The sequence below is a fragment of the Oncorhynchus clarkii genome, chromosome 26 (genome assembly GCF_045791955.1).
Source record: "Oncorhynchus clarkii lewisi isolate Uvic-CL-2024 chromosome 26, UVic_Ocla_1.0, whole genome shotgun sequence".
NCBI lineage: Eukaryota > Metazoa > Chordata > Actinopteri > Salmoniformes > Salmonidae > Oncorhynchus > Oncorhynchus clarkii.
Genome location: NC_092172.1, coordinates 41131239 through 41147431, shown reverse-complemented (window position 1 = coordinate 41147431; position 16193 = coordinate 41131239). Strand labels below are relative to the sequence as shown.

The following is a 16193-nucleotide window of genomic DNA, read 5'->3' as shown; positions in this document are numbered from 1 at the left end:
GCAGGCGTGGTCATCTGGCTGTGGTTTCTCTTCAGCCAGTCACCATAAAGAAGCTTTAGTTCTCCACAGAGAGCCCTGCGTGTACACTGAACCTATAGACTGGCCAAGACGAATAAGGTTAACATACAGGCTACGGCCAGAGTCAATTCATGTTTGTAAACTTGTTTTGGATTTGGGCCCGGGCTAAAGATAGAGTGGAGGGGGGAAGGGGGGAGGGGGGGGGGGGGGAGTTGTTGCTCGTTGAGAAGGGACCTGACTTCACCAGGTAGCAGGGGATTGAGGTCTGAGGACAGGCACACCGCAGAAAACTAGAAAACCCATCGTTCCAATTTGATAAACCCATCCAGTCAGTAAGGATGCTGCATCAGGATGCTGCATTAGGATGCTGCATTAGGATGCTGCATTAGGATGCTGCATTTGGATGCTGCATTAGGATACTGCATTAGCATGCTGCATCAGGATGCTGCATCAGGATGCTGCATTAGGATGCTGCATTAAGATGCTGCATTAGGATGCTGCATCAGGATGCTACATTAGGATGCTGCATTACGATGCTGCAGTAGGATGCTGCATTAGAATGCTGCATCAGGATGCTGCATTAGGATGCTGCATTAGGATGCTGTATCAGGATGCTGCATCGGGATGCTGCATTAGGAAACTGCATCAGGATGTTGCATTAGGATACTGCATCAGGATGCTGAATTGGGATGCTGCATCGGGATGCTGCATCAGGATGCTGCATTAAGATGCTGCATTAGGATGCTGCACTAGGATGCTGCACTAGGACGCTGCATCAAAATGCTGCATTAGGAAGCTGCATTAGGATGCTGCATTAGGATGCTGCATTAGGATTCTGCATCAGGATGCTGCATTATATATAATAAAGGATTTTATTAGTTAATACTAAAGTAACCAACCAGCATAGTAACACACCAGCATAGTATCATACCAGCATAGTAACACACCAGCATAGTATCATACCAGCATAGTAACACACCAACATAGTAACACACCAGCATAGTAGCACACCAGCATAGTAACACACCAACATAGTATCATACCAGCATAGTAACACACCAGCATAGTAACACACCAACATAGTAACACACCAGCATAGTAACACACCAACATAGTAACACACCAGCATAGTAACACACCAACATAGTATCATACCAGCATAGTAACACACCAGCATAGTAACACACCAACATAGTAACACACCAGCATAGTAACACACCAACATAGTAACACACCAGCATAGTAGCACACCAGCATAGTAACACACCAACATAGTATCATACCAGCATAGTAACACACCAGCATAGTAACACACCAACATAGTAACACACCAGCATAGTAACACACCAGCATAGTAGCACACCAGCATAGTAACACACCAACATAGTAACACACCAACATAGTAACACACCAGCATAGTAACACACCAGCATAGTAACACACCAGCATAGTAACACACCAGCATAGTAACATACCAGCATAGTATCATACCAGCATAGTAACACACCAACATAGTAACACACCAGCATAGTAACACACCAGCATAGTAACACACCAGCATAGTAACATACCATTATAGTAACACACCAGCATAGTAACACACCAGCATAGTAACACACCAGCATAGTAACACACCAGCATAGTAACATACCAGCATAGTAACACACCAGCATAGTAACACACCAGCATAGTAACACACCAGCATAGTAACACACAAGCATAGTAACACACCAGCATAGTAACCAACCAGCATAGTAACACACCAGCATAGTAACATACTATAATAACAAGGTAACGTACCAGCATATACCTAAACTACTGATATAACATACCAGCATATACCTAACCTACTGATATAATGTACCAGCATATACCGAACCTACTGATATAACGTACCAGCATATACCGAACCTACTGATATAACGTACCAGCATATACCTAACCTACTGATATAATGTACCAGCATATACCTAACCTACTGATATAACGTACCAGCATATACCTAACCTACTGATATAATGTACCAGGATATACCTAACCTACTGATATAACATACGAGCATATACCTAACCTACTGATATAACGTACCAGCATATACCTAACCTACTGATATAACATACCAGCATATACCTAACCTACTGATATAACGTACCAGCATATACCTAACCTACTGATATAACAAGGTAACGTACCAGCATATACCTAACCTACTGATATAACATACCAGCATATACCTAACCTACTGATATAACAAGATAACGTACCAGCATATACCTAACCTACTGATGTAACGTACCAGCATATACCTAACCTACTGATATAATGTACCAGCATATACCTAACCTACTGATATAATGTACCAGCATATACCTAACCTACTGATATAACATACCAGCATATACCTAACCTACTGATATAACGTACCAGCATATACCTAACCTACTGATATAACATACCAGCATATACCTAACCTACTGATATAACGTACCAGCATATACCTAACCTACTGATATAACGTACCAGCATATACCTAACCTACTGATATAACGTACCAGCATATACCTAACCTACTGATATAACATACCAGCATATACCTAACCTACTGATATAACGTACCAGCATATACCTAACCTACTGATATAAAGTACCAGCATATACCTAACCTACTGATATAACGTACCAGCATATACCTAACCTACTGATATAATGTACCAGCATATACCGAACCTACTGATATAACGTACCAGCATATACCTAAACTACTGATATAACGTACCAGCATATACCTAACCTACTGATATAACAAGGTAACGTACCAGCATATACCTAACCTACTGATATAATGTACCAGGATATACCTAACCTACTGATATAACGTACCAGCATATATCTAACCTACTGATATAATGTACCAGGATATACCTAACCTACTGATATAACATACCAGCATATACCTAACCTACTGATATAACGTACCAGCATATACCTAACCTACTGATATAACATACCAGCATATACCTAACCTACTGATATAACAAGATAACGTACCAGCATATACCTAACCTACTGATGTAACGTACCAGCATATACCTAACCTACTGATATAACATACCAGCATATGCCTAACCTACTGATATAACGTACCAGCATATACCTAACCTACTGATATAACATACCAGCATATACCTAACCTACTGATATAACGTACCAGCATATACCTAACCTACTGATATAACATACCAGCATATACCTAACCTACTGATATAACGTACCAGCATATACCTAACCTACTGATATAACGTACCAGCATATACCTAAACTACTGATATAACGTACCAGCATATACCTAACCTACTGATATAACGTACCAGCATATACCTAACCTACTGATATAACAAGATAACGTACCAGCATATACCTAACCTACTGATGTAACGTACCAGCATATACCTAACCTACTGATATAACGTACCAGCATATACCTAACCTACTGATATAACGTACCAGCATATACCTAACCTACTGATATAACAAGGTAACATACCAGCATATACCTAACCTACTGATATAACATACCAGCATATACCTAACCTACTGATATAACGTACCAGCATATACCTAACCTACTGATATAACAAGGTAACATACCAGCATATACCTAACCTACTGATATAACATACCAGCATATACCTAACCTACTGATATAACGTACCAGCATATACCTAACCTACTGATATAACGTACCAGCATATACCTAACCTACTGATATAACGTACCAGCATATACCTAAACTACTGATATAACGTACCAGCATATACCTAAACTACTGATATAACAAGGTAACGTACCAGCATATACCTAACCTACTGATATAACATACCAGCATATACCTAACCTACTGATATAACAAGGTAACGTACCAGCATATACCTAACCTACTGATATAACAAGGTAACGTACCAGCATATACCTAACCTACTGATATAACGTACCAGCATATACCTAACCTACTGATATAACATACCAGCATATACCTAACCTACTGATATAACGTACCAGCATATACCTAACCTACTGATATAACGTACCAGCATATACCTAAACTACTGATATAACATACCAGCATATACCTAACCTACTGATATAACGTACCAGCATACACCTAACCTACTGATATAACAAGGTAACGTACCAGCATATACCTAACCTACTGATATAACGTACCAGCATATACAGTGCCTTGCGAAAGTATTCGGCCCCCTTGAACTTTGCGACCTTTTGCCACATTTCAGGCTTCAAACATAAAGATATAAAACTGTATTTTTTGTGAAGAATCAACAACAAGTGGGACACAATCATGAAGTGGAACGACATTTATTGGATATTTCAAACTTTTTTAACAAATCAAAAACTGAAAAATTGGGCGTGCAAAATTATTCAGCCCCCTTAAGTTAATACTTTGTAGCGCCACCTTTTGCTGCGATTACAGCTGTAAGTCGCTTGGGGTATGTCTCTATCAGTTTTGCACATCGAGAGACTGAATTTTTTTCCCATTCCTCCTTGCAAAACAGCTCGAGCTCAGTGAGGTTGGATGGAGAACATTTGTGAACAGCAGTTTTCAGTTCTTTCCACAGATTCTCGATTGGATTCAGGTCTGGACTTTGACTTGGCCATTCTAACACCTGGATATGTTTATTTTTGAACCATTCCATTGTAGATTTTGCTTTATGTTTTGGATCATTGTCTTGTTGGAAGACAAATCTCCGTCCCAGTCTCAGGTCTTTTGCTGACTCCATCCGGTTTTCTTCCAGAATGGTCCTGTATTTGGCTCCATCCATCTTCCCATCAATTTTAACCATCTTCCCTGTCCCTGCTGAAGAAAAGCAGGCCCAAACCATGATGCTGCCACCACCATGTTTGACAGTGGGGATGGTGTGTTCAGGGTGATGAGCTGTGTTGCTTTTACACCAAACATAACGTTTTGCATTGTTGCCAAAAAGTTCAATTTTGGTTTCATCTGACCAGAGCACCTTCTTCCACATGTTTGGTGTGTCTCCCAGGTGGCTTGTGGCAAACTTTAACCAACACTTTTTATGGATATCTTTAAGAAATGGCTTTCTTCTTGCCACTCTTCCATAAAGGCCAGATTTGTGCAATATACGACTGATTGTTGTCCTATGGACAGAGTCTCCCACCTCAGCTGTAGATCTCTGCAGTTCATCCAGAGTGATCATGGGCCTCTTGGCTGCATCTCTGATCAGTCTTCTCCTTGTATGAGCTGAAAGTTTAGCGGGACGGCCAGGTCTTGGTAGATTTGCAGTGGTCTGATACTCCTTCCATTTCAATATTATCGCTTGCACAGTGCTCCTTGGGATGTTTAAAGCTTGGGAAATCTTTTTGTATCCAAATCCGGCTTTAAACTTCTTCACAACAGTATCTCGGACCTGCCTGGTGTGTTCCTTGTTCTTCATGATGCTCTCTGCGCTTTTAACGGACCTCTGAGACTATCACAGTGCAGGTGCATTTATACAGAGACTTGATTACACACAGGTGGATTGTATTTATCATCATTAGTCATTTAGGTCAACATTGGATCATTCAGAGATCCTCACTGAACTTCTGGAGAGAGTTTGCTGCACTGAAAGTAAAGGGGCTGAATAATTTTGCACGCCCAATTTTTCAGTTTTTGATTTGTTAAAAAAGTTTGAAATATCCAATAAATGTCGTTCCACTTCATGATTGTGTCCCACTTGTTGTTGATTCTTCACAAAAAAATACAGTTTTATATCTTTATGTTTGAAGCCTGAAATGTGGCAAAAAGTCGCAAAGTTCAAGGGGGCCGAATACTTTCGCAAGGCACTGTACCTAACCTACTGATATAACAAGGTAACGTACCAGCAATTACCTAACCTACTGATATAACATACCGGCATAGTGATTCAGCGTCAAAGTATCTGGAATGTCTGTGGTCGATGATGACGAGGTCGTGGTGCTTTTCCTGGAAACACTCCAGCGCTGCCTCTGGCGTCCTCGCCACGTTACACCTGAAGTTGGCCTTCTCACACGCCCAGCAGAACCCATTATTCTGGCTGTCCTCTTTGGCAAATACTAACAGTACCTGTAAGGGGAGAGGTTAGAGGTTAAAGGTCAAATACTAACAGTACCTGTAAGGGGAGCGGTTAGAGGTCAAATACTAACAGTACCTGTAAGGGGAGAGGTTAGAGGTTAAAGGTCAAATACTAACAGTACCTGTAAGGGGAGCGGTTAGAGGTTAAAGGTCAAATACTAACTGTACCTGTAAGGGGAGAGGTTAGGGGTTATAGGTCAAATACTAACAGTACCTGTAAGGGGAGAGGTTAGGGGTTAAAGGTCAAATACTAACTGTACCTGTAAGGCGAGAGGTTAGGGGTTAAAGGTCAAATACTAACAGTACCTGTAAGGGGAGAGGTTAAAGGTGAAATACTAACTGTACCTGTAAGGGGAGACACTGTGCGCACACACAACCACACACAGTCAGTGAGTGTACACATACACCCTCCTACCAAGCAGCATACTTTCACATAACCCCTTGCGTTAATCCATGGCTTTTAAGCGGCATCTAGGTTTCGCTGCGGCGCGCGCACACACACACACGCACACACACACACACACACACACACACACACACACACAGAGAGAGAGAAGGCAGGTAGCTAGATGAGTCACTGGGCCTAACAGACGTCATCGTGGACCAGTTGGCAGGAGACACAATCAATGTACAGAATGGGAAGTTTGTTCAGCAGTCTCACGGTTTGCATCACAACTGCAAAATTGAGTTAAAGGTACAAAGACGTCTCTCTGTTCACTTAAAGTCCAGGAGGCCAGGAGCTAGGAGGCTAGGATCTAGGAGGCTAGGAGCTAGGAGGCCAGGAGCTAGGAGGCTAGGAGCTAGGAGGCCAGGAGCTAGGAGGCCAGGAGCTAGGAGGCCAGGAGCTAGGAGGCTAGGAGCTAGGAGGCTAGGAGCTAGGAGTCCAGGAGCTAAGAGAACAGGAGGCCAGGAGCTAGGAGGCCGGGAGCTAGGAGGCTAGGAGCTTGGAGGCCAGGAGCTAGGAGGACAGGAGCTAGGAGGCCAGGAGCTAGGAGGCCAGGAGCTAGGAGGCCAGGAGCTAGGAGGCTAGGAGCTAAGAGCTAGGAGGACAGGAGGCCAGGAGCTAGGAGGCCAGGAGCTAGTAGGACAGGAGCTAGGAGGCTAGGAGCTAAGAGCTAGGAGGACAGGAGGCCAGGAGCTAGGAGGCCAGGAGCTAGTAGGACAGGAGCTAGGAGGCCAGGAGCTAGTAGGACAGGAGCTAGGAGGCCAGGAGCTAGGAGGCCAGGAGCTAGGAGGCCAGGAGCTAGTAGGACAGGAGCTAGGAAGCTAGGAGCTAAGAGCTAGGAGGACAGGAGGCCAGGAGCTAGGAGGCCAGGAGCTAGTAGGACAGGAGTTAGGAGGCCAGGAGCTAGGAGGCCAGGAGCTAGGAGGCCAGGAGCTAGGAGGACATGAGCTAGGAGGACAGGAGCTAGGAAGCTCGGAGCTAGGAGGACAGGAGCTAGGAGGCCAGGAGCTAGAAGGCCAGGAGCTAGGAGGCCAGGAGCTAGGAGGCCAGGAGCTAGGAGGCTATGAGCTAGGAGGACAGGAGCTAGGAGGCCAGGAGCTAGGAGGCCAGGAGCTAGGAGGCCAGGAGCTAGGAGGCTAGGAGCTAAGAGCTAGGAGGACAGGAGGCCAGGAGCTAGGAGGCCAGGAGCTAGTAGGACAGGAGTTAGGAGGCCAGGAGCTAGGAGGCCAGGAGCTAGGAGGCCAGGAGCTAGTAGGCTAGGAGCTAGGAGCCCAGGAGCTAGGAGGCTAGGAGCTAGGAGGCTAGGAGAAAGGAGGCCAGGAGGCTAGGAGCTAGGAGGACAGGAGGCCAGGAGCTAGGAGGCCGGGAGCTAGGAGGCCAGGAGCTAGGAGGACAGGAGGCCAGGAGCTAGGAGGACATGAGCTAGGAGGCCAGGAGCTAGGAGCTAAATTTTTACAAAAAAGATTTTTCATTTCAGTTCACTAAAACAAGACAAAATTATCTTTGTGACTAAAATCTGACTACTAAATGGACTGGATAACAGTTTTTGAAAAGATTGAAAGCTTTTTAGTAATAAGCACAATTAATATTAGCAGGACAGATGCAAAGCGCAGTTATAGTTCAGCAGTGGGAAGGATGCATCAAACCCAGCACACACAGACTAATTCAGCTGGTGAGCTGCAGGGGAGAAAGCGATGAGTGTGGGAAGACAGGCAGACTGGCTCCGCCTCCGATTATACCCATCTCGCAGGCGACTTTCTTAGTTCACCTTTTAGCTAATAACTAGTCATCCCCAGCCTTCTAGTTAGCTACCCTTTGACTGGAGCTGCTTCAGGAAATTAAAAACAATAGCAGCATTGAGTTTAATAGTAAAACAACAGTCTAGCTATGTTTTTCTCTTCCTTGAATAGGTTATAGAAAAGTAGGCTGTCTGAAATTATAGTCTAGCCCTCCCAGTTTTCCCTCTGCATTTCATATACAGGATCCTTAGCCAACGTAGCCAAGCCTCCTTCTTTTCCTCAGAGAAAACGTCTTGATTCGAGCCGGCGCTACGTTTTTCTTTCTTTCTATAGTTCATTTCTTTAGGCTAAAACCTTGTTCAGTCATGTTACCTCATTAACTAGCTATAGCTAACAACCTGGGGTGTGTTCAGTTGGACGCAACGTTTAGATAGATATATGCTATGAAGAATAAACATGCCGATCTGACATGTTGAATAAGGAATAACAACGGCTCTATTCAAGGAATTTCTATCTACAACGTTCGAGAAAGTTTTACAACTTGGCCTTGGTAACATTACCAGTAGCCTATTGAGCGTAGCCATGGTAAAATTACCAGTAGCCTACGGAACATAGCCATGGTAACACTATATCTGACTGGGTTAATAACTCCTCTATATCTGACTGGGTTAATAACTCCTCTATATCTGACTGGGTTAATAACTCCTCTATATCTGACTGGGTTAATAACTCCTCTATATCTGACTGGGTTAATAACTCCTCTATATCTGACTGGGTTAATAACTCCTCTATATCTGACTGGGTTAATAACTCCTCTGACTGGGTTAATAACTCCTCTGACTGGGTTAATAACTCCTCTATATCTGACTGGGCTAATAACTCCTCTATATCTGACTGGGTTAATAACTCCTCTATATCTGACTGGGTTAATAACTCCTCTATATCTGACTGGGTTAATAACTACTCTATATCTAACTGGGTTAATAACTCCTCTATATCTGACTGGGTAAATAACTCCTCTATATCTGACTGAGTTAATAACCCCTCTATATCTGACTGGGTTAATAACTCCTCTATATCTGACTGGGTTAATAACTCCTCTATATCTGACTGGGTAAATAACTCTATATCTGACTGGGTTAATAACCCCTCTATATCTGACTGGGTAAGTAACTCCTCTATATCTGACTGGGTAAATAACTCTATATCTGACTGGGTTAATAACTCCTCTATATCTGACTGGGTTAATAACTCCTCTATATCTGACTGAGTTAATAACTCCTCTATATCTGACTGGGTTAATAACTCCTCTATATCTGACTGGGTTAATAACTCCTCTTACTGGGTTAATAACTCCTCTATATCTGACTGGGTTAATAACTCCTCTATATCTGACTGGGTTAATAACTCCTCTTACTGGGTTAATAACTCCTCTATATCTGACTGGGTTAATAACTCCTCTATATCTGACTGGGTTAATAACTCCTCTATATCTGACTGGGTAAATAACTCTATATCTGACTGGGTTAATAACCCCTCTATATCTGACTGGGTTAATAACTCCTCTATATATGACTGGGTTAATAACTCCTCTATATCTGACTGGGTTAATAACTCCTCTTACTGGGTTAATAACTCCTCTATATCTGACTGGGTTAATAACTCCTCTATATCTGACTGGGTTAATAACTCCTCTATATCTGACTGGGTTAATATCTGACTGGGTTAATAACTCTTTATCTGACTGGGTTAATAACTCCTCTATATCTGACTGGGTAAATAACTCTATATCTGACTGGGTTAATAACTCCTCTATATCTGACTGAGTTAATAACCCCTCTATATCTGACTGGGTTAATAACTCCTCTATATCTGACTGGGTTAATAACTCCTCTATATCTGACTGGGTTAATAACTCCTCTATATCTGACTGGGTAAATAACTCTATATCTGACTGGGTTAATAACCCCTCTATATCTGACTGGGTAAGTAACTCCTCTATATCTGACTGGGTAAATAACTCTATATCTGACTGGGTTAATAACTCCTCTATATCTGACTGGGTTAATAACTCCTCTATATCTGACTGAGTTAATAACTCCTCTATATCTGACTGGGTTAATAACTCCTCTATATCTGACTGGGTTAATAACTCCTCTTACTGGGTTAATAACTCCTCTATATCTGACTGGGTTAATAACTCCTCTATATCTGACTGGGTTAATAACTCCTCTATATCTGACTGGGTTAATAACTCCTCTATATCTGACTGGGTTAATAACTCCTCTATATCTGAGTGGGTAAATAACTCTATATCTGACTGGGTTAATAACCCCTCTATATCTGACTGGGTTAATAACTCCTCTATATCTGACTGGATTAATAACTCCTCTTACTGGGTTAATAACTCCTCTATATCTGACTGGGTTAATAACTCCTCTATATCTGACTGGGTTAATAACTCCTCTATATCTGACTGGGTTAATAACTCCTCTATATCTGACTGGGTAAATAACTCTATATCTGACTGGGTTAATAACTCCTCTATATCTGACTGAGTTAATAACCCCTCTATATCTGACTGTGTTAATAACTCCTCTATATCTGACTGGGTTAATAACTCCTCTATATCTGACTGGGTAAATAACTATATCTGACTGGGTTAATAACTCCTCTATATCTGACTGGGTTAATAACTCCTCTATATCTGACTGGGTAAATAACTCTATATCTGACTGGGTTAATAACCCCTCTATATCTGACTGGGTTAATAACTCCTCTATATATGACTGGGTTAATAACTCCTCTATATCTGACTGGGTTAATAACTCCTCTTACTGGGTTAATAACTCCTCTATATCTGACTGGGTTAATAACTCCTCTATATCTGACTGGGTTAATAACTCCTCTATATCTGACTGGGTTAATAACTACTCTTTATCTGACTGGGTTAATAACTCCTCTATATCTGACTGGGTAAATAACTCTATATCTGACTGGGTTAATAACTCCTCTATATCTGACTGAGTTAATAACCCCTCTATATCTGACTGGGTTAATAACTCCTCTATATCTGACTGGGTTAATAACTCCTCTATATCTGACTGGGTTAATAACTCCTCTATATCTGACTGGGTAAATAACTCTATATCTGACTGGGTTAATAACCCCTCTATATCTGACTGGGTAAGTAACTCCTCTATATCTGACTGGGTAAATAACTCTATATCTGACTGGGTTAATAACTCCTCTATATCTGACTGGGTTAATAACTCCTCTATATCTGACTGAGTTAATAACTCCTCTATATCTGACTGGGTTAATAACTCCTCTATATCTGACTGGGTTAATAACTCCTCTTACTGGGTTAATAACTCCTCTATATCTGACTGGGTTAATAACTCCTCTATATCTGACTGGGTTAATAACTCCTCTATATCTGACTGGGTAAATAACTATATCTGACTGGGTTAATAACTCCTCTATATCTGACTGGGTTAATAACTCCTCTATATCTGACTGGGTAAATAACTCTATATCTGACTGGGTTAATAACCCCTCTATATCTGACTGGGTTAATAACTCCTCTATATATGACTGGGTTAATAACTCCTCTATATCTGACTGGGTTAATAACTCCTCTTACTGGGTTAATAACTCCTCTATATCTGACTGGGTTAATAACTCCTCTATATCTGACTGGGTTAATAACTCCTCTATATCTGACTGGGTTAATAACTACTCTTTATCTGACTGGGTTAATAACTCCTCTATATCTGACTGGGTAAATAACTCTATATCTGACTGGGTTAATAACTCCTCTATATCTGACTGAGTTAATAACCCCTCTATATCTGACTGGGTTAATAACTCCTCTATATCTGACTGGGTTAATAACTCCTCTATATCTGACTGGGTTAATAACTCCTCTATATCTGACTGGGTAAATAACTCTATATCTGACTGGGTTAATAACCCCTCTATATCTGACTGGGTAAGTAACTCCTCTATATCTGACTGGGTAAATAACTCTATATCTGACTGGGTTAATAACTCCTCTATATCTGACTGGGTTAATAACTCCTCTATATCTGACTGAGTTAATAACTCCTCTATATCTGACTGGGTTAATAACTCCTCTATATCTGACTGGGTTAATAACTCCTCTTACTGGGTTAATAACTCCTCTATATCTGACTGGGTTAATAACTCCTCTATATCTGACTGGGTTAATAACTCCTCTATGTCTGACTGGGTTAATAACTCCTCTATATCTGACTGGGTTAATAACTCCTCTATATCTGACTGGGTAAATAACTCTATATCTGACTGGGTTAATAACCCCTCTATATCTGACTGGGTTAATAACTCCTCTATATCTGACTGGGTTAATAACTCCTCTATATCTGACTGGGTTAATAACTCCTCTTACTGGGTTAATAACTCCTCTATATCTGACTGGGTTAATAACTCCTCTATATCTGACTGGGTTAATAACTCCTCTATATCTGACTGGGTTAATAACTCCTCTATATCTGACTGGGTAAATAACTCTATATCTGACTGGGCTAATAACTCCTCTATATCTGACTGAGTTAATAACCCCTCTATATCTGACTGTGTTAATAACTCCTCTATATCTGACTGGGTTAATAACTCCTCTATATCTGACTGGGTTAATAACTCCTCTATATCTGACTGAGTTAATAACCCCTCTATATCTGACTGGGTTAATAACGCCTCTATATCTGACTGGGTTAATAACTCCTCTATATCTGACTGGGTTAATAACTCCTCTATATCTGACTGGGTTAATAACTCCTCTTACTGGGTTAATAACTCCTCTATATCTGACTGGGTTAATAACTCCTCTATATCTGACTGGGTTAATAACTCCTCTATATCTGACTGGGTTAATAACTCCTCTATATCTGACTGGGTTAATAACTCCTCTATATCTGACTGGGTAAATAACTCTATATCTGACTGGGTTAATAACTCCTCTATATCTGACTGAGTTAATAACCCCTCTATATCTGACTGGGTTAATACCTCCTCTATATCTGACTGGGTTAATAACTCCTCTATATCTGACTGGGTTAATAACTCCTCTATATCTGACTGGGTAAATAACTCTATATCTGACTGGGTTAATAACCCCTCTATATCTGACTGGGTAAGTAACTCCTCTATATCTGACTGGGTAAATAACTATGTTTCTGACTGGGTTAATAACTCCTCTATATTTGACTGGGTTAATAACTCCTCTATATCTGACTGAGTTAATAACTCCTCTATATCTGACTGGGTTAATAACTCCTCTATATCTGACTGGGTTAATAACTCCTCTTACTGGGTTAATAACTCCTCTATATCTGACTGGGTTAATAACTCCTCTATATCTGACTGGGTTAATAACTCCTCTATATCTGACTGGGTTAATAACTCCTCTTACTGGGTTAATAACTCCTCTATATCTGACTGGGTTAATAACTCCTCTATATCTGACTGGGTTAATAACTCCTCTATATCTGACTGGGTTAATAACTCCTCTATATCTGACTGGGTTAATAACTCCTCTATATCTGACTGGGTTAATAACTCCTCTATATCTGACTTGGTTAATAACTCCTCTATATCTGACTGGGTTAATAACTCCTCTATATCTGACTGGGTAAATAACTCTATATCTGACTGGGTTAATAACCCCTCTATATCTGACTGGGTAAGTAACTCCTCTATATCTGACTGGGTAAATAACTCTATATCTGACTGGGTTAATAACTCCTCTATATCTGACTGGGTTAATAACTCCTCTATATCTGACTGAGTTAATAACTCCTCTATATCTGACTGGGTTAATAACTCCTCTATATCTGACTGGGTTAATAACTCCTCTGACTGGGTTAATAACTCCTCTTACTGGGTTAATAACTCCTCTATATCTGACTGTGTTAATAACTCCTCTATATCTGACTGGGTTAATAACTCCTCTATATCTGACTGGGTTAATAACTCCTCTATATCTGACTGGGTTAATAACCCCTCTATATCTGACTGGGTTAATAACTCCTCTATATCTGACTGGGTTAATAACTCCTCTGACTGGGTTAATAACTCCTCTTACTGGGTTAATAACTCCTCTATATCTGACTGGGTTAATAACTCCTCTATATCTGACTGGGTTAATAACTCCTCTTACTGGGTTAATAACTCCTCTATATCTGACTGGGTTAATAACTCCTCTATATCTGACTGGGTTAATAACTCCTCTATATCTGACTGGGTAAATAACTCCTCTATATCTGACTGGGTTAATAACTCCTCTATATCTGACTGGGTTAATAACTCCTCTATATCTGTCTTGGTTAATAACTCCTCTATATCTGACTGGGTAAATAACTCCTCTTACTGGGTTAATAACTCCTCTATATCTGACTGGGTTAATAACTCCTCTATATCTGACCGGGTTAATAACTCCTCTATATCTGACTGGGTAAATAACTCCTCTGACTGGGTTAATAACTCCTCTATATCTGACTGGGTTAATAACTCCTCTATATCTGACTGGGTTAATAACTCCTCTATATCTGACTGGGTTAATAACTCCTCTATATCTGACTGGGTTAATAACTCCTCTGACTGGGTTAATAACTCCTCTATATCTGACTGGGTTAAAAACTCCTCTATATCTGACTGGGTTAATAACTCCTCTGACTGGGTTAATAACTCCTCTATATCTGACTGGGTTAATAACTCCTCTATATCTGACTGGGTTAATAACTCCTCTATATCTGACTGGGTTAATAACTCCTCTGACTGGGTTAATAACTCCTCTGACTGGGTTAATAACTCCTCTATATCTGACTGGGTTAATAACTTTATTTTGAGTTAATGGGGACCCACTGACTCAGACTTGAGCACTTGGACCAGGACTCGAGCACTGGGACTTGGACTTCAGCCATAGGGACTCGTGACTCAACCATTTATAACTCAGACATCGACTCGAGCACAGGAGACTTTGGATTCGATTCGGACAGACCGACAGACAGTTAAGGACAGACCGACAGACAGTCAAGGACAGACCGACAGACAGTCAAGGACAGACCGACAGACAGTCAAGGACAGACCGACAGACAGTTAAGGACCGACAGACAGTTAAGGACAGACAGACAGACAGTTAAGGACAGAGAGAGAAAGAAAGACAAAAGACAAGGCATTTAGTTGACTAAAATGTCCCCACTGTTTTCGTCATTTTGACAATAACTAGAGTAAAATGACTAAGACATAAGGATATTTAAGACAAAAGGACTAAGACTAGACTAAATCTAAATCAAAACGAACACTGGTGCATGCGTAGTTGGGATGGCGGGATTTGTTGATTCATCCAGATGAATTGTCTGGCTTTAGTCACACTAACCCTTCACCTCATCCAGTCTCCTCTCAGACCAAATCAGGACACATCAGAGCACACAGGGGTTTCCCCTACGCACAGATCTACCATCAGCTTCAGCTTCCCCAATCCTAACCTTAAATCATTAGTGGGGGGAAATGCATCCTACCCTTAGCAGGGCCCCTCTGGGCTCCAAGAAGGCCCAGCTAGCTATCTAGCCTAGCATAACATTTATTTGAGCCGTATTCCATTTAGAAAGGCCCAGTTTGCCTAGCCTTACCAAAGATAATCTATTATATTGACAAGATAGCCGAGTGACCGCTGCAAACAATAGAAATACATGTCTTCAAAAATGGAAGGCAGGCGGAAGGAGGCAAAATCAGAACCATTTTAGCCAATGAGAGGTTGGATACGCGTGTGAACAGCAAGCACAACTCCGATATAGAGTTATTTTTTTCAAAGTTTGAGAAA

At 41.2% G+C, this 16193-nt stretch overlaps 1 protein-coding gene across 2 annotated transcripts in view; it reads right to left on the bottom strand.

Moving 5' to 3' along the window:
• The window catches only part of LOC139384455 (high affinity cAMP-specific and IBMX-insensitive 3',5'-cyclic phosphodiesterase 8A-like), a 185316-nt gene that overhangs the window by 54299 nt on the left and 114824 nt on the right, over positions 1–16193 (bottom strand). For both annotated transcript variants that reach the window (XM_071129225.1, XM_071129226.1), the window contains exon 3: positions 5946–6136. In XM_071129225.1, coding sequence (XP_070985326.1) covers positions 5946–6136 — 191 coding nt within the window. The remainder of the gene's footprint in view (positions 1–5945; positions 6137–16193) is intronic.